Source organism: Hyalella azteca, unplaced genomic scaffold, assembly GCF_000764305.2.
Source record: "Hyalella azteca isolate HAZT.00-mixed unplaced genomic scaffold, Hazt_2.0.2 contig13248, whole genome shotgun sequence".
Classification (NCBI taxonomy): Eukaryota; Metazoa; Arthropoda; class Malacostraca; order Amphipoda; family Hyalellidae; genus Hyalella; species Hyalella azteca.
This window is the reverse complement of record NW_025943177.1, coordinates 211,143-231,033: the sequence shown is the minus strand read 5'-3', so window position 1 is coordinate 231,033 and position 19,891 is coordinate 211,143. Positions and strand designations below refer to the sequence as shown.

Genomic DNA, 19,891 nt, shown 5'->3' with positions numbered 1-19,891 from the left:
TTTTCGCGTGAAAGTCTGCTTTTAATTATAATAGTTCACTTGAAATTGTATGTCCGATTTATTCTTCATATTTTAGTTCCCATGCTATAGTATATATGTATGATATAAGTTGTTATAAATTGCATGCATTTGCAGGCTATTATTGTGTCGAGCTTTCCTACAGAGAATTCAGGTTGTCCCGGGAGATAACTCTGAAACCATGCGAGTCCCTATAAAAGAAAAACACCGCTGTCAGCTTTTGATGAGCTACCCTTACAGATCTCTCTTTCACTGCGACTCTCACCAGTTACATTTGCGTCCTGCAAACTATCAGTCGGATTCAGCTGGTTGGAGTCGCTAGGTTGTGGGTGCGAAGACAAGTCACTCACAAGTGTTCTTCAAAGGCGTAAAACGTAAGTTTGAGTACGATCTAGTTGAGTATTGATTTGAAAGATAACGATAAGCATTATAAGTAATAGCATATCTTCGATGGTAGGTTTTGATATTCAGTAAGTAAATGAAATATGAATCCATTCAAGGTATTACTTTAACCTGTTACGGCTGTTACTGTTAAGCTATCCATTTGCTAAGAACGATAAAATTTCACAAGTGGAAAGATAGCCACGTAGCTAGCTATTCAGATTTCAGGGGTTGGAGCGTTGGACAAAATAAGGGAAACACCTGACATTTTGATATCTTAATTTTTAAACTTGTTACAAAAAATGAAAAAGTTGAGTATTTTTTATTGTTTATTTATGCTGCTTAGTGCTTAGCTCATAGTCATACCTAGGCCTAGCTGCTACTACTAGCCTAATTGATATTTTATGCTTACAAAACAAAGATAAAGCCTACAGCTGGGTACTGTCAATTTGTGTCAAAATTCAAACAGGGTAATAAATAAGGGTCAAGGGATGGGTGGGGTAAATTGGGACCATTCACTGCCTGGTCTGCCATGGCGTGATTCGTGAAAACATAGGCTAGCTGCTACTGCTACACTGATTGAAATATTGCAAAACTAAAAAATGTGTATAAACTTCAATATTTTTCCTAACTATAGGCTATAGCATAAAGTGATGATAATGGGCATAAGGAAATCATACATTTACTACTTACTAGTTCTATAAATTATAAAATCCCTGAAAAAATGTTGAAAAGTGACATTTTGAAAAAAGTACTTCTGCTAAGCCGCTAAGGCCTGTAGTAAAAATATGTTTGCTGTATTAAATAATTTTGCTTCATAAAAAGTTGCAGACACCAGACAGGTGTCAGCTTTAAAACTTTATTGATGGAATTTTTGTACCTTAGTCCAAATCAAATCATTACAAATGGCAGCCATTTCCACAGGATGGGGGCCAGGGGGGGTAAATAATGGTAATAGGGAACAAGCGTGGAAAATATCTCCCTTTAGGGCCTCAACTATAGCTTTCCAGAACTGGGAGATTCCTGCCAGACCTAAGTGGAAAAAACGCGACTTCAGATGGATTAGTTCGCCTGTTAATGAATTCCGTAGAGGGCTTAGGCTGCAAAAAATTGGCACTAATTCCGCAAGATGCACAAAATTGATAATGAATTCAAGACGAATTCCGCAGCGCAATCAGCAAAGCGAAATCCGCGCAAAGTTCAAAGCCAAGAAGAAAATACGGAAGCCAGACGCACGATCAAACAGAAGCTACTGGACCAGGAGCAACGTTCATGTTCGTCGACCCACTCAACTGTCGTATTGCTCGAGAAGCAAATATGACGTGAACGCGATGTACGAATACCGCCCTTCGGCTTACCAACACCAAGTACGAGAGTAATGAGACAACTAAGCAAGTCAACAACCCTGAAGTTGATGATCTGCTAATGTGCGGGTGGGCAGTGTACTCTATTACTGTTGTGGGGTTGCCTTCATGATATAACACATCTTTGAATTGTTCGAGCACCGTAACCAATGGTGAGTCAAACTGGTTTTCATTCCTTTGCAACTAATTAATGTATGTTTGATATAATGTATTTTTCTATAGTAAATAGGAGTGGGAACTTTGGTGAGGCTCTCAATTGAAGACATGGAACATTACTCATTACTGTGCTGTCACGTGTCGGCTGTCAGTGTCTTCCAAAGTTCATTTAAATTGTTGAACATTGCTTCATAAAAACCAAGGACTAATCCATCTTCAGTATGAATTTCTTAGTTTTTCAGTATTCTGCGGAGTGTAATATATCTCAATTTTCTTGCATTTACCACGAGAAACGCGAATGTTTGCTAGTATACAAACGATCTCTTAAAACGTTGAATGAGATTTCCCAATCAATCTACTGTACTGTCAATGCCACTAACTTCGTTACAGGCAACAACACATTTTGTCTCCGGCCTTCATAAGTAACGATCTATTTAGTTAACAAAGCTAAGCCAAAATTTTGTGGCATAATAGAAAAAGCATTTTAGTTATTGTGTGGCAAACGAACCTTACAAATCATAGTTCGGACCAATATTAAATGGCTTAAATTGACGAGCGGCAAGCAAGGTGCTGTAGCTGCTTAATTAAAGGTGATTGATGTGGCTGTGGCATTGACGATGATAAAATTATTATAATTTTAATCGTTTTATTAGAGTCTTTACGTGCAAACTACAGTCTTACATTTGTATGATTAAAATGTGTACCTTTGTTTCTTAAAAAACATCGGTTCTATTATTTTTAGAGTAGCTACTGCATTATATAAAGAAAAGTAGCTGCTCACATCCGCATCGTAGGAGACGGAACTGATAGCGTGCACTGTGGAGTTGAAGAAGGTGCGATGGATGCAGTAATTCAGTACACTAAAACAAGTTAGGTGTTTATTTTCTACGCTCAAGGATTAAGGCAACGTAATGAGTAATCTTTTTTTAGACAAAATTGAGATGTTAGTCGTTTAAATGATGAATCGTGAAAACATAGCAATTCCGTGAGAATGTTCAAGATCTCTTACAAAATCCGTGCAATGGCGGTTCGGTGTAATTCCGTGAGAATTTTGAAAAGCAGTACTCCTGATCATTACCTTAAATTTCCAATCGGGCTGCCAGATGAATTACCTCCTATCTAATTGTTAACAAAAGTGCACAATTGGGCTACAAGTTTCCAAATGTATTAAAAATTTGTCACGCCATAGCCACGAGATTTTAGGAACCAGTAGAAAAATTCCAATCCTGAATTATTAAGAACACACTCCGGGGGCGGGGTGATATGGATTATGGGAGTAATGGGACACCCTTAAAAATGCATTTACAATAGAACCTTGTTAGCAAAGGCTCCAGGAAAAAAAAAAAGATTAACAACATAGAATTTTGATTACCGTCAACCGGGGCTACTCGGGATGATTTTGAACGTTTTTCATTCATAACTTCTTACCATGAAACATTTCATAAACAAGTTTAGGCTCATTTCAAAGCTCTTTGCAAGGGCTCTCACATGGCTTCTCCAAAAAAATTCCATATGCTATTTGTAAGGTGCCAGATGCAAAAAAAGTGTCCCGAGTAGCCCCGTCGAACGGGGCTACTCTGGACACTTGGAATAAAACTTCATTTTAAAACATTTGAAGCAGGCAGAGTGTACTCATCCATTACTAACAGTACTCTGAAGTCCTCTTTCATTGTAGATGATGTAGAGGTAGAATAAATGACATTTTCTGTGATTTTTACTTGTTTTTCCTTTATTGATATGATATTACCATATACATTAATTACCGTAGTATTGATGCAATATTACCGTATTATTGATTGCAATATTACCGTATCCATGAACATGCCATTGAGCATTTACAACAACCTTGTCCACTGCAAGCTTCATATCAGCAGCCCTATAGCATTTTCAGCACATTTTCTCATTTATGGAAAAATGCACTATTGTGCTCGCCATGTCTGTCTGTCCGTGATCTCAAGTATTCATCGATGAGAAAATGCGCTCTGTCACTCACTGCAGTGAGTACTGAGTTATTTCTGTATATGTAAGCTTACAGGATGGCTTGTAATTTCACACCATTTTAATTGGGTTAAGTGAATTTACTATAAAAAATATCGTGAAAAACATACCTGAAACGGAAAGGAATGTTTTAGTCACAACCATCATATGTTTTGGAGAAATAAATCATAGTTTAGGTCAATTACTTTTCATTCTATGATGCCTGGTGCACAAATCTATATATGACATTCTATGCACAATTTTGTGATGACCGATGATGCACTAATTTTTTGATAGGTGAAACTTTTTTCACTGAGGGAGGTAAATGTAATCAATATTATTTGTTTTTAATCAATTTTTTTTGGAACTGGAGCCTTTGCTAACTGAGGTTCTACTGTAAATGCGTTTTTGGGGTTGTCCCGAGTAGCCTCGCCGTGCGGAAATGACCGCCATTTTTTTTTTTGGGGATGAGATAGGCAAATTCTGTCAATTATGTACGTTTTCAAGCCAACACCTGGGTGCAACTTTTATGAAAGTAAAATCTTTTAATACGGCGAATATTTTTTTTACTACAAACCTTAGCAGAAGTAACTTCTCAAAATATTGTTTTTCACCATTTTTTTCCAGGAATTTTTCAAAGCTAGTAAATGTAGTATTTTTTAACTTCCTTTATACGGTACTACATAGATAGGAAAAATGTTGACATTTACACCACTATATTTAGTTTTGCAACTGTCTAAGTCCACTTTTCAGCGTTGTTGCCGGGTGGATGTCTCACGTTGCGGGTGAGGTAACCGTGTTACCTACTTTGAGTTTGATTTGGCAACAACCCTTCTATCTAGTTTGATAAAGGCGAATGAAAGACTGGTGTCTTAATCTCTTAAATTGAAGTAAAAATTTGGTGACAATGTAATGAGTGAATAAGTTTAACTGCATTCAGGAGTTATGATTAGGGCTAGGGGAAGGGAGCATGGACAGGGTTACACATATTCCGTCATTGATGAACTGAAAAATGAAGAGAACAAAAATCAATAACCTGTCCAACTAGATAATAATAATAAGCCTGAAGGGAACTTGAATGTTAAAACTGATGCAATAAATACTTAAAATAGATTCTTAATTGATGGCAAGCTGGTTGCGTGCAGCAAGCAAGAAATATGAAAAACAAAACAGACAAACATTATAATATTTTGAGTGGAATCAGTTAAACATTTGCAAAGATAAGCTAAAATCAGAACCAGGAAAAACCATTCAAGTAATTGGTAAAAGTTATGAAGTTTTCAAGATAAACACACAAAATCAAAGCATTCAAGAATAAATTGCAAGCAAATGACAGTTTAAATAAGAATTGCAATAAACATTAGATGAAAAGTAAAGCACAAACAAAGCTAATTAATCAGATTAGCAGGTAGTAGAATTATAGGACACTTACAAAACATCTTTGTAATTAAAAGGATCACACCTAACTAGACTCACCAACAACTTGTGGCAGTTCCACTTAATGACTCGTCAATTTAGGGATCAGTAACTGCACTTGCATGGTCCTCGAATCATTATCACAATAATTGACCAAGTTGCAATAAATAGAATTAGTTTACAGGCTGAAAAAAACAGAAAGAAAACATACATTCAACAATAATTAATAAGTAAACATTAATTCAACAATAATTCATACATAGAGAGCAGATGGTTGGGTGAAAAATATGGTACAGGCCTCCCGGTAACAGCGTGGATTGTAATTAATTAATGTATTGTCAATTTCTGATTGAAAATATAATATGACCTGAAGGTATGGGGGTCATTAATTGTCTTTGCTATAACAGGAGTGAAAGTCTAGGAATACAGAACAGTTTACTTGCTAAAGACTTTACAATAGGCACTATGAGGATACAATCTCAGAGAGGGAAAGAATCGGCCTGCTTGATAGAGAAGCTTATCGACGGCCGGAGCGTAGGACTATGTTGTGGATGCTCGGAGGTCTCTCCTACAACTGACTCGTGAGTCTTAAAGAGCTATCGCGGTCCACCGCGTAGAATCGCAAGCTACGTATGACAAGACGTACAATCCTTTAAAGCGTCACTGAGGGTGACGTATATTAGATAATTAGTCGCTGAAGGCAACTGTCAAGCAATTGCTGACTCAACATTCCAATTAGTTTTGCTACTAAAACAGTTTTACGCCGTGACGGAGGACTGTCCCGAGTTACCCCGCCCGTCCCGAGTAGCCCCAGTTGACGGTATAACAAAAAAAGATTGTAAAACATACCTGAAGCGGAAAGGAATATTCTATAGGCAACCATCATATTTTTTGGGGAAATGAATCATGGTTTAGGTTAATTACTTTTCATTTCAAGTTGCCTGGCGCACTATTCTATCTATGACATTCACTGCATGATTTTGTGATTACCGATTGTGAACGAGGAACATCGTTCATTAATTTATTCAATGTGCATTTTCTTGTGACGAAATTATTCTATTACGGTACGTCTGGCGAAGCCGCGCCAGTGACATGCGAGTCAGACCTATAGCAGTTGGAACTGTCTAGTACTAGGTCAGGTCTGAGCGTCTGTGCGTCAGGTAGTCAGTCGTGTCCCGCCAGCCCTACAGTGAGGTTCATTCCTGAACCCGCTCAGCTCTGTTAACTCTCTGCATTCTGTGCTTTAGCGCTGGAGTCGTGGCTGTGCCGTGACTATTTAGTCTAACCTGCTTTCGTTCGCCTATGCGAATTACGGTAACCTTAATTACGTGCATTAATGCGGTGCAATAGTAAATGGAATTGAACCAATTTGAACGTTTCTTATAATAGTTATTTTAGTCTGAATTTGTGCTTTCCCTTTACCTGATTTTACTGATTTTAAACAAAGTGATTGAATAAACTATTTTAAGTGTGCTTTGTCGTGATTATATACCACAGCCACTGAACCGGCTTTAACTGACGATGACTAGGAGAGTCGAACGGCATTGTATGTTAGATGATTGAGCACAGTAGCCTGGAATTTATTCATATATTTTCCTGGCCTATGAGCGGTGAGCATTCGATCCTGATAGTGAGTTACAGGCCTAACGTTTAGATTGGCTTGTAGTAGCTCTGGCCGGTGACACGATGATGCATTAATTTTGTACGAGTGAAATTTTTTTCTCTGAGCAAAGTAAATATTATCAGAATTTTAAGTTGTTGATTGATTTTTTTATTAACCAGAGCCTTTGCTAGTTAAGGTTCTCCTGTAAATGCATTTTAGGACAGGAGTGTGCCTTATTACCCTGGGGGGATTACCCCGTCTTGCGGAATGGTCGCCAGTTTTTTTATTAGATACGCAAATTCTGTCAATCACGTTTTAAGCCAGCACCTGTGTGCAATTTTTATGTAAGTAAAGTTTTTTGATACAGCAAATATTTTTTTGCTACAGACCTAAGCAGAGGTACATTTCCAAAATCTCACTTTTCACACTTTTTCTCAGGGATTTTTTAGAGGTAGTAAATATATGATTTTTTAATTTACTTTATGCTACATAGAAAGTAAAAATGTTCAACTTTATGACTCTATTTTAAATTTTTGCAATATTTTGACTAGTTTAGCTGTTATAACATTTCTAAAATGTGGTATGACTGTCCCAATTTACCCCACCCATCCCTTAATACCCCATTTGACAGTACATGTATCATAGTCTTTTAATGTTTTAATGAAGAACTTGCAAGCTGAGTCATAGATTAAGTGATTCAACATTTCTGCATTCATACACTTGGCTATGCAATTGTTAGCAAAATGTAACTCTGTAGGAAAAAAATTGTCATCTGGTCTATTTATTCATTTATTTTTAAACTGTATATATAAATGACCAATATTTAATTTTTACCTTATATTTTTAAATATAAACTCAAAGCTGCATTTTTAAATCTATAATAAAAAGCAATTGTCATTTTTAGACAGTTGTGGTATAGAAGCATCTCTTGTCCAAAAGTTAGCATTGTGGATGGTTATAAACTAAAGTCGTGTGTACGGTTATGAACTAAAATCAAGTAAAATTGATTGCAGTAAAGTTAAGGACAAAGAGCAGCGCAGGAATCCTAGTGCATGACTAGATGAATTCAGTGCAATTCACCCTTAAGGAGCAAAAGAGTTGCTTGGCTAACAGGAGCAGTCCAGCACAACAGAAGATAACTTGAGTTCATGCTGAATATTTTTCATGCAATGTAGGTAGTGGTTGGCAATCAGATATAAACAATTTTGAATTGAAGCATGATGAGGCTGTGCAAAAATAAACTCTACAGACAAGGGATTGAAGGGCGTGCTACAGTTTTCCATTGATCAATTACTCTAACAGGTGTCTGTTACCAACAAAAAAGGAAGAACACACATGCATTAATAACAACACGAAGTAAAACCATCCATCAGATGGAAAAGAAAGCCATGTTAGGTAGCATGATTTAATATACAGTAATGAACCAAAGTGCCAGGAACAAAGAGTGAAATAGGGTTCCAGCTTGTTATGTATTCAATTCACTTTATTTATACAATTCAATTTATTTATACAATTTTATTTATTCAACAGAGGTCTGAAACTTATCAATAGGTAAACTTGCAAATTAATAACTAGAGACACAAAGCTGACAGGACATGTTCTAAAAAATTCAAAACTTTGATAATGCATTGTGTGATTTATTATTATCTTGCAATTATTTCTTATTAATGTTGTACTTAATCAGTATATTTCTTGCTAATTAGCATCTTTTTCTTGTCCAATTTTTCTTGTTTTGAAATTACTTTTAAAATTTTAGTATGTTTACTGATGAGCAATAATTTTAATTGGTTTGAATCTCTTGAAAAGGCCAATTATTTTGTGTCGACAGATGACTGCTGGGGCTCAGGGTCACCCTGGGTGGGTGGACAACCATCCGACCACTCTGAAGTTCTTGGCTGCAGCACAAACTTGTCTTCACCCACACACCTACACCATCTCCAGCAAGAAAGATCATGAAAAACTCTCTGAAGATTCAACTAGCAATTCTATAAATCTTGCTGCTGATGATTCAGAAACTCTGATGGAGGACAGTCTTGACAATGCTATGGAGATTGTTGAAAAAAATGTGATACATCAGTTTGACAAGACATGTGAAAGTGATGTATTCCTTGATATCGCTCCTGAGTATCGATTTCCTTTAGAAATATCTGAATTGCTGCTATCCATATTTTGTACCCACTACCCCAACAAAGCCAACAGCCTCAACTTGTCAATATTTAGGCATCCTGAAAAATGTAAAATCCGTAAGGCACTTTTAAGAGGTTGTAATGCAGACGATGACTGCGTGAAATATTTTTTCCAGCATCAGTTAACACATCTTGATGTGAGAGACTGCAAATACATTTCATCCACTTCGTTTTATACTGTTCAGGAGAAAGGGCATCATCTCCAGTCACTTGCTGTGGGCAGTGGTTTTTTTGATGATGTACCTAAAAGTAAACTCTCCCTGAACATGCCAGATTTACGCAGCCTCGTCATCAATAATGCTTTCATCTCCGATGAATCTCTATCAGGCTTCATGAAACAGTCCAATTTCAAGAACCTAAGATCTCTAGACCTGTCTGGTTCAGACCAGCTTGATGATCTGTCCCCATTTGTGTCATTACCTCTTATAAATCTGACTCTTCACAATTGCAATGCTTCTGAAGATTGGCTCCTTATTATACCTCTCATATCTAACCTGAGGTGAGTAAATGTATATAACTTTTTGCTTCACATTTTCCTCTAATTAGTTAATATTTGATTGGTGTATAGTAGGTACTACCGCATTCAACAAATCCCTATATTAATAAACTATCAAAAACAAAAAATTGCATTTGAAATCACTAGGTTAGGTATGTGCATTGCATTATTATTTTTATTCTATTAAATGCTTATCCAGAGATTTGGTAATTTTCCAGAGATTTGAAATTCAGCTTGAACTCATTTTCAAAAGTGTGCATTCCCAGCTATTATGGTACAAGTAATTTGTATTTAAAGATTAAATGGGCATTTAATTTAATTTAAGACTAGTCATTCTAGTCTTCAGTAAAATTCAACTGGTGAAATATTGCACTCTTAAGAGAAGCATTAGTTTTGTAAGGTATGATGCAGAGTATTTAGATTGTTGATGAATTATGATGGAGTATCCAGCAAGATGTGGGTGGGATAAGTGCTTTTAATTTTAAAATTATTTATTTTTCTCTCATTGCAAGATACTACCATGAACTGAATTGTATAATAGCTAGGCAAATGGGAGTGAAATTCAAAATTGTAATATATGATTGATTTCAATCATTTTTTCAGTAATTTCAACTTTTATTGTCTTAATAAATTAATTTTTATAATTTTTAGTTTAGTTAATATTTCTCTGTTTTTCGATAATAACTTATAGTGTTAAACTCTATTGTATTGACTATTGGTTTTGATATTTGCAGGCGACTCGACATATCTCGCAGTAAGAATCAAAACTGTCAGTTTGCCAATAGTGACGTGCTACTGGAGAAGATTGTTGAAAATCTTCCAAACTTGACATACTTGGATATTTCGGGCACAAATCTTTGTGGTACCAAGAAGACGCAACCAGTTTTTGTGAGTACTTCTACTTCAACTTGTGTAATTTCACCTTCATAGCAAATTGTGGGAACATTGTATTGCAACTCCATCTTAAGTCTCCATATCATTGTGTGAAGGAACCACAGTCCTAACTAGATTAGCTTGAATTTTTCCAACTGATGCAGGATGAAGCAAGGCACCAAGATTGGCTTGTGCAATAATGTGGACAAATTATATTTCCTTATATAAATGGCAAGCTTACTGCAAGCTATTAATTACCTAAGTAATCTTTTCATGCTCTCTCTTAATATTTACATTAGGTTATCATCCAACCCTTAGTTGAGTCCTTATAAAAATGTATGGAATTTTTTGTATCATAAAAAATTTTTGGTTGACAATAGCATTAAAAATTTCAGTTCGAAGTTGTAATCAATAAATTGGTTGTATTAAAATATTCCTTTATTATGGTTTGTTCTTTGTGGTTCATTGCCACTATTTTAGGGCAAGTACGGGGTGACAGTTGGCTGTGATTGCTGTTGAGCAACAGATTCATGATAAAAATTGCCTGTGATTATTGCTGAGAAACAGATTCATAACTTGAAGCAACACAAGCATGGGGGTGTTTGAACAATTCTTTTGGTAGCAAATTATCTTTGTCAGAAAAGATTGATAGCCTACCAACTGCCAAAGTTATCTTTTATTCAAGCATTTTAAATTTTCTATTAACAAAACTGAATTGTTTTGTATGTTGTCTAAACTTGAGACAGGAGAGTTCAGGAGCCCAAGTAGCTTTAATCTCTGGGTAAAAATGGCTTGTTGATATTTACAGCTTAGTGCTATGATGTAATACTTTGGTTGCGAATAACGTAGCCTAGTGCCAAATAATGACGGCCAAACTATTTTTATTATTATTATTATTTTTTTTTGCTGTAGGATCTAGTACTGAACCACATTTCAGTTGCTCTGGTAATCACTCATGGGGACTGTTCTCTAAACTGAAGCAATTCCTGTTAGTGTTCCATCAGAATAAATTACTATTCCATCCTGGCCACAGGACGGGAATGGCTCGCTGATTGGGCACACAGATATTCCTGCGCTGCGGTGCCGCGTGGGGCGACCTCTTGAGGTGCTGGGGCTCTGCCACACCACTGAAGAGGCCTGCAAGTGGCCCAACTTGCCTGCTATCAAAGTATGATATGTCACTTTTTCTGCCGTTTATAAGACATGAGTGTCCAGCCACTTATTGCTGCACTAAACTTACCAACTAAAATGCCAATTATATAAAAAATATAACTCGATACGCACTGCAGTGAGTGACAGAGAGCGCATTTTCTCAAAATCGACAAAAATGTGAAGTCACGGACAAGTGGACGGACGGACGGGCACAATAGGGCATTTTTTTCCATAAATGAGAAAATGCGCTAAAAACTGCAGTAATATCCAGGAAGTTGATTTTTTTTCATCTGGAAGCCCCCAAAAAATTCTCTTCAGTTAAAATTACAGAGAATGTTCTTATTCACTGGAATTTATTAGATACTGTGTACTGTGTATAATACATACTTTAGTTTCTAATGGAGGGCGTGATTCGGGAGCAAAGGAGACTTCTTTTATCCTTGACTTAGTTAGTTTATTGCATGATCCGTGACTCTCAAGTTACCACTCTTTTATTATAATTTTGAGCATATTCATCTTTAATGGTTTTGATAGAATTTTTTGAAAGTGCATTCCTGATGATAACAAACAACTACAAGTTGAATGCTGCTTGTATTTTTAGGCTCACTATGCAGGTCAAGAAGCACAAAACCTCTCTGTATTGTGGAAGTAAATTCTCTTGGCTGAATTTATCTCAAGAAATAATTAATTGCTCAGTTCGCCTTAGAAACGTGGAGGAAGTTTACATTACCACTGAACTATTGTTGTTGTTGCCAGAATATTAGCCACTGCTCTAATTCCAAGACTCCCTGAGCCATCGGAGTAATAACTTTTCTTCAGTAAATTAATAAATTTTTTATACCTGCCCATAGCAATTCACTTCACTTTATTCACCCTATGGCCTCACCTGACCCTAATTTTGCTTTAAGAATTTGAAGGTTTATTGAATTTGCTTATTTAAGGCTTTGCATTCAATTTAATAGTTCCTGAATTTCTGGGCAAATGAGATCATGAGGGGACATTGGCCATGGACCTGAGTATTAATGCACCCAATTCATTTTCATAAGAATCCTAGAGTAGCTCATTATGAGCGCACTTCGGCTTTTTACTTAGACGTAACATATGATTTTACTGTGTTATTTTTCTTGATGTCTTTGTCGTATTATTTTTTTCTCTGAATCGATCGGTCTCATTTTGGTCATTTTAACCCAACAATATTTATGAGGTTGAATTTTGTACAAGTCCTAAACACTTATAATCAGTGCGTATGTATGGCAGGTGTTGGGTGACGCCAACGAGCTACAGATCCTGGAGACGGTGGAGGTGCTGATGCCGTGCAAGGAGCAGGTGACGACCGCCCTCAACGAGCTCTTCCATCAGTTCCGCTACGAGACTGTGCAGGACGTACAGCGTGCCATGCGCCTCATCTTCCAGGCCATGACACTCTACCACTTCGATGAACACGTTCAGATCTCCGGCAGGTAGGAGGGCCCAGGCCATGACACATTACCACTTTGATGAACACGTTCAGATCTCTGGTAGGTAGGAGGGCCCAGGCCATGACTCTCTACCACTTTGAAGAACACGTTCAGATTTCCGGCAGGTAGGAGGGCCCAGGCAATGACTCTCTACCACTTTGATGAACACGTTCAGATCTCCGGCAGGTAGGAGGGCCCAGGCCATGACACTCTTCCACTTTGATGAACACGTTCAGATCTCCGGCAGGTAGGAGGGCTCTGTTGAATTTCTAGCATGAGCAAGCAATAGAATGTTTTTATGAACTGTTATAATGAAGCTTAAAGAGATATACGAGAATTAATGGTGAATAATGGGGAAGTAGATTTGCCATATTTTAGCATTATTGTTTTTCGAGTTTTAATAAGCATAATAAATCGAGTAAAATACAACTAGCCCCTGAAGTAGTTAAATTTAAAAAAAATTCCGCGTCACTTGCACCAGCAGATGAATTAAGCACTGGACAAATCTGTGTAAGTTTGTCTTTATTCCGACTGCCCCAGTCATGATTGCCTGCAGTAACACATCAGTCCTTAACTCTTTATGTACCTATACCAAAACTCTGTCTAGAATCTGTGTTTTTGCACTGAGTTCATATGTTCAGTAACTGCAAGTTAATCCTCTCCTTTTACAGGTAGTACTCAAATCGTTGCATCAACGCTCATGCCAATATATACTCGGCATAATATTCTCACTAAGGCAATCACAAATATTTGTTCCTCATCTCGGTGCTAAATTTTGTGGCATAGTGGAAAATTTTTCAAAGCAGTGCAGAATTTCAAAGCGGTGCGGAATTTCAAAGCGGTGCAAATTTTCAAAGCAATTCATGTTAGATTCCATCTTTTGGATTAGTTCCTATTCAGAATCCCAATTCTTTCTATATGTTTTTCATTAGCACAATGGTTTGAGAACGATGCGCTGGTGATGACGAGAGTTGATTAAACGCTCGTCTGTTAGTCAGGGTTAAGACATCTGGAATTTTGTACTCAGTTTGACGTGAATGTGTTTTGTTATATACGGGGTTTTCAGCGCTACCAAGTTTGGTGCCAAGTTATTTCAGGGTTACATCAGGATACTTGTCACAAATAATATTTTTCAATATGAATGAGAGCATTTTCTCTTATTTGCCCTTTACTACTGCGCTCAGTCAATATCATGCTCTTTTATGTTACTATGTATGACAACATCCATTTTGCCAGATGGAAAGCGAACATCACGCTGTGCTCAGTCAAAATGACTTGCTTATTAATGCCATTCATATGCAATCTTCTCATGTTAAAGTGATCATTTTATATACTTTTTCTGACCAACGAGCAGTTGATATCTGTATAATCTGCATCGAGCAAATATTCTTAGTGTACAAGATGACTGATGGCATATTGTGATGTACAGCGCATCGCTGTTCTACATCATGCGGCTCGAGGCGGACTCTCAGGACCACCCCGTGGTGACGGCCGCTGCACGACAACAGATGGTCACGCTCATGATCAACGCCATGGAGAGGTTCCCCCATGACAACATCCTCATGAGGAATGGCTGCCTCACCATCAGTCAGCTCAAAGTGCCCCAGCAAGTGGTGAGCACATCACTCGCCCGTCCTGTGCTGTTTTTGTGTCGCCCTCGCATCACGAGGAGGGGGGGAAGAAATAGGATAGCTTTACTGTTATGGGTGTTAACAGTTTGGTTTTTAATGAATGGTTGTACAGAAATGAATTAGACACTATACATCCTATGTTTTATTTGGTTTTAATGAATAGTTTTACAGAAATGAATTAGATACCGTATTCTATACCTTATATTGTATAATATTTGTTTTGATTTAAATTATCAGAAGGATAAGTTTTAAAAATGGTTATTGTGAAAATCCTGGTGCTGGATAAAGCAGGTATATATATAGCAATCTGATTCGCTCAGCGTAATATTATGTGAGAGTTCATGCAAGTAAGCCGTTGGTATTGGCAGCTTTATTAATGTGTGGTCAGTAAGAGTGTCTGCCTATCACACATTTACATTTTCTCGAGAACCTGAGTTGTCCGCATAGCTCTGATTACGCTTACATGCAGCCCTGTAAACTTCTCAATAAATGTTCACACAACCTGCGACTCGATTGGAACTATTTAAAAATGCTCCTGCATTTCTTTAACTAGATAATCTATTTTTGGCATTGCTCTTAGTCGACAACAATGAGACTAAAGTGCCTATTGAACTGCAAGGCCGTTGACAACTCTTATGTTCTCTACGTGGCTCAGCAGCTAGTTAATTATCTCAAATTTTGTTAACATTCTTGAAAAATTCTGCAAAAAGACATCTTACAAATGGTCGGTAATATGATTGAGAAACTTTAAAGTTTCCACCATTACACTATTTTTAAATCTTCGTGTAACAAATGGTACGAAATGAGCAATACACTAGAGCTCCCTGTTGCTATGAACTGAGTTAGCTGGCTTTAGAACATTGATGTGTTGGTACCAAGCTAGGCGTTCTGTTGTCAAAGTTTATATTTCTCGGTCAAAGGTTGACAGTCATAACCTTGAAAGGATCTGTCTGATCTAGTAAATCAATTAGTTAAAACCTGAGGGGTTTGGGTTCGTTTATAATTGTCCGAATAACATATTAAATATTCATTGGCCAGGGAAGGATAATAACAAGACGTGTAACTAAGCGTAAGTATTGAAGATAGGTTCACGGGATACACTAGATAGAAGTTACAGGATCAAAGCACAGTAAGTGCAGTAATTTTGGAGATGGAGAGTAACGACACTGCGTGTTGGTTGCGAGTGCCGGAGCCTAAGACGAGGTGAGCTCGTCTTGAGTTTGCAGGCTCTACGATGACTGCCTACCGCCTATGACTGAGACTGCTTGTCTACGACTGACTAACGGTGCGCTTTCTCAGCTTATATACGCGGTGACCCGCGAGTAGTGACGTCACAGAAGGTGACGTAATAGTCGCTAATGACATCACGGCCTGACACTGTGATGTGTGCGTAACATAGTTTCTTTTCTTTACGTTAAATTTTTTTTTTGTGCTCGCAGGTATTTGAGTACGAACGTCTAGTGTCACTGCTGCTGGTGGTGATCCGACACCGAGGGAACGTGAGCAACTCGACGAGCAACAATGAGCGCGACATGGCGGACTTTGTGTGCCGCATCAGCATCTACTTGCTGAACAGCTTAGCGTGCCAGGTGGAGGGGCAACACAGGCAGCTGGTCGGCGATCTCGGCGCTGTCGAGGTGATGATCGTGTTGCTCAGTTGGTATCGTAAATTAAATTAAGTCGTCAACATAAAGATGGGAATGATCATGCGCATCTTTACTGACGATGACGTGTCTGTTGACGCTCCCTCTCTCCAACAAACGATGACGTGTCTGTTGATGCTCCCTCTCTCCAACAGACAATGACGTGTCTTTTGATGCTCCCTCTCTCCTACAGACGATGACGTGTCTGTTGATGCTCCCTCTCTCCAACAGACGATGATGTGTCTGTTGATGCTCCATCTCTCCAACAGACGATGATGTGTCTGTTGATGCTCCCTCTCTCCGACAGACGATGACGTGTCTGTTGATGCTCCCTCTCTCCAACATACGATGAACGTGTCTGATGATACTCCCTCTCTCCAACATATGATGAACGTGTCTGTTGATACTCCCTCTCTCCTACAGACGATGCTGTGCCTCATCAGTGACAAGCTCAAGACCAAGACCCACGACGACATGCTCGAGCTCGCGTGGAGTGTCATGTGGAACGTCACGGACGAGACACCACGGAACTGCCAGCGCTTCCTGGACGGCAGCGGCATGACTTACTTCAGCGACTGCCTCCAGGTCAGTGGTGGTGCATGACTTACTTCAGCGACTGCCTCCAGGTCAGTGGTGGGGCATGACTTCAGCGACTGCCTCCAGGTCAGTGGTGGGGCATGACTTCAGTGACTGCCTCCAGGTCAGTGGTGGGGCATGACTAAAATAAAATCTTTACAATGTTACAGTAGCATATGAATAGTTCTTTGCACCATCAACTTAAATTATTCCAAATATTTTATATTATGTTTGAAATTGTCATTCTTCTTACGCCTACCATTAAATTTGTATGAGAATCACACGTTAACAAAAATAATTTTATGTGGAAGGACCTTGGAAGAATTGGTCCTCAACTATGAACACAATAACAAAGTATCTGTAGGAGCTAAATCTGCTGACGTGAATAGTTGGTACGAGCATTTGATGGCGTATAAAATGGACAGTTCTACCACAATTGAATTTATTTGTTACTTTGCATCAAAAGTTTTTTGATCAATTGTATATTAAGGAGTATATTGTATATTCTGCGTTCTCAGTGCATTGTTCTTTAACCCCCACTCTTTTTGCGGTACATTTTTTGTAAGTGTTTTCGTTTCTACAGCTTATACCCTCGGTGATCGTACTGTCAATAATAGTTGTTAGTGTTCATAACACCGTCAGCCAACCACTGACGTCTCTTCAAGCTAAATCCACCCATCGAGGACGTGAAATTGGTGACTAGATGTACTCAGGCCGTTACGTGTTCTTGAACACGTTTTGAAAGTACACCCTCACTCCCAATTACAAACTACGTCTAAATGAGATGCTAACGTCACTTTTTTGTAACGAGATTCAGGGTGTTGGTCGTTCAATGCATTATCCCTCCTATAAAGGATGAATTTATTTCAATTTGATTTGTAAATAAAAAACTCGCGCTCCTTGCCAGACCTTCAAGGAACACGAGGATCTATTACGCAACATGATGGGGCTACTGGGCAACGTGGCAGAGGTGCGTCATCTGCGCTGTCGTCTCCTCACCCCTGAACTCATCGACACCTTCACCGGACTGCTGAAGAGCAGCTCAGGCGGCATAGAGGTTGGCCATTTGCTCACTACCTCTTTATTTCTTTAAATTATACATCAAATGAATTGGATTGCATAGACTTCAGCTATCAAATATTTCAGAATATGCTTAGCCAACACTTCTCTGTTGCAAAAAAATTGGATATGAAATATTTCACACATATTTCAATGGCCTAAATTTGTGCCCGTTTATGATTACTATTTAATTTTTTAGTATCACTGGGCACAGAATCGATGAATGAATTAAATAAAGTTCGATTTGTGAGTTGATTTGTAAACAACTCTCACAACCACCCTGTGCATGAATATTGTGAATTGCTCATGAATTCTTTGGCATTAGATTAATCCTCAACCACCACTATTATAAAATGAACGTCATAGATTAAACTTTCCTGTATAATTTTTATATACTCCTAGCCATCGATTGCAAGCTCTGTAGCATAGCCTACTGATGTGTCAATACATCATAAGGAGTTTTCATATAGAATAACTTGGTGAAATATCATTGCCTAACAATATGTTTGCTCAAAATTGGGCGCTTTGACGCAAAATTTTTTTTACAGACCACATGGATGGTCATTTCTGCTATCTTCATGACTGAGATTGTACAGCTCGCATACAGGACCTCCTATGATTAACCTGTACTGTTGCATTGTTAGCTTGAATATCTCAATTTGTGTTCATTGTCCAGGTGAGCTACAACGCAGCAGGCGTGCTGAGCCACATTGCGAGCGACGGTCCCGAGACTTGGGTGATCGAGCGGCCCAAGAGGGACGTCGTGCTCGCCGCCCTCACCTCCGCCATCAACAAGTGGGACATCGAAGTGCGGCGCAACATTAACTATCGGTACCTATAGTGGGGAGCAAGGTGAAATTCTAGGGGGTTTTAAATGACCAATGGAACGGCCATTGCTTAGCCAATCACAGCCTGGATAACATGACATCATGATCCCATAACCAGTCATAACCTGGATAGCATGAGATCATGATCCTATCAGCCAATCACAGTCTTGAGAGGATGATATCATGATGGTACCTGTAGTGGGGAGGGTGTGGGTTCTGGGGACTAGCAGCTGTCGGTACCTGTAGTGGGGAGGGTGTGGGTTCTGGAGACTAGCAGCTGCCAGTACCTGCAGTGCTCAACGGTGGGGGTATAAATTCTGGGGACTAGCAGCTGTCGGTTGCATCATATTGTCTGTGTTCATATTCGTTCTTTTCGTGCTCACTGGTATTCGTGTGCGTGACCGTATGAACAACGTTAGTCCACTTGAGCCTCAATTTACTGTTGGGTTGTGTGGCCTTAGAACTTCAATGTCTGTCGTACCTTTGTTGATGTCCTCCCACTGCATATTAAGTGTACATATGACAAAAAAACATGAACAATGGAGCACACTGGTAGAACGTTGCTTCAAAGCCTCGCTCTTCATGTCGTTATGCCCGACTGTAATTTGCTGCATTTATTTGTCGCTATGTAATTTGTAATTGACAGAATTTTTTCTTGGAATTCTGACGTGTATGACAATTTCAGGTCCTTCGAGCCCATCCTGCGCCTGCTGGCCGTGAAGCATACGCCTCAGTGCCAGCACTGGGCCGCCTGGGCTCTGGCCAACCTCACGCGCGTCTACCGTAAGTAGACCTGTCCTCGTCTACCGTAAGTAGACCTGCCCTCGTCTACCATAAGTAGACCTGCCCTCATCTGCCGTAAGTAGACCTGCCCTCGTCTGCCGTAAGCAGACCTGCCCTCGTCTGCCGTAAGTAGACCTGCCCTCGTCTACCTCAAGTAGACCTGCCCTCGTCTACCATAAGTAGACCTGCCCTCGTCTACCATAAGTAGACCTGCCCTCGTCTACCATAAGTCGACCTGCCCTCGTCTGCCGTAAGTAGACCTGCCCTCGTCCACCGTAAGTAGACCTGCTCTC

The 19,891-nt window shown here is 38.9% G+C and overlaps 1 protein-coding gene across 1 annotated transcript in view; it reads left to right on the top strand.

The window, feature by feature from the left end:
• Window positions 1–249: 249 nt before the first annotated feature.
• The window catches only part of LOC108672882 (protein zer-1 homolog), a 26,778-nt gene continuing 7,136 nt past the window's right edge, over window positions 250–19,891 (top strand). The window contains exons 1-11 of the mRNA XM_018160636.2: window positions 250–392; window positions 8,744–9,600; window positions 10,332–10,485; window positions 11,504–11,638; window positions 12,880–13,082; window positions 14,509–14,692; window positions 16,150–16,347; window positions 16,777–16,938; window positions 17,837–17,986; window positions 18,665–18,819; window positions 19,501–19,598. Of these exons, the coding sequence (XP_018016125.1) occupies window positions 8,744–9,600; window positions 10,332–10,485; window positions 11,504–11,638; window positions 12,880–13,082; window positions 14,509–14,692; window positions 16,150–16,347; window positions 16,777–16,938; window positions 17,837–17,986; window positions 18,665–18,819; window positions 19,501–19,598 (2,296 nt within the window). The 5' untranslated portion in view covers window positions 250–392. The remainder of the gene's footprint in view (window positions 393–8,743; window positions 9,601–10,331; window positions 10,486–11,503; window positions 11,639–12,879; window positions 13,083–14,508; window positions 14,693–16,149; window positions 16,348–16,776; window positions 16,939–17,836; window positions 17,987–18,664; window positions 18,820–19,500; window positions 19,599–19,891) is intronic.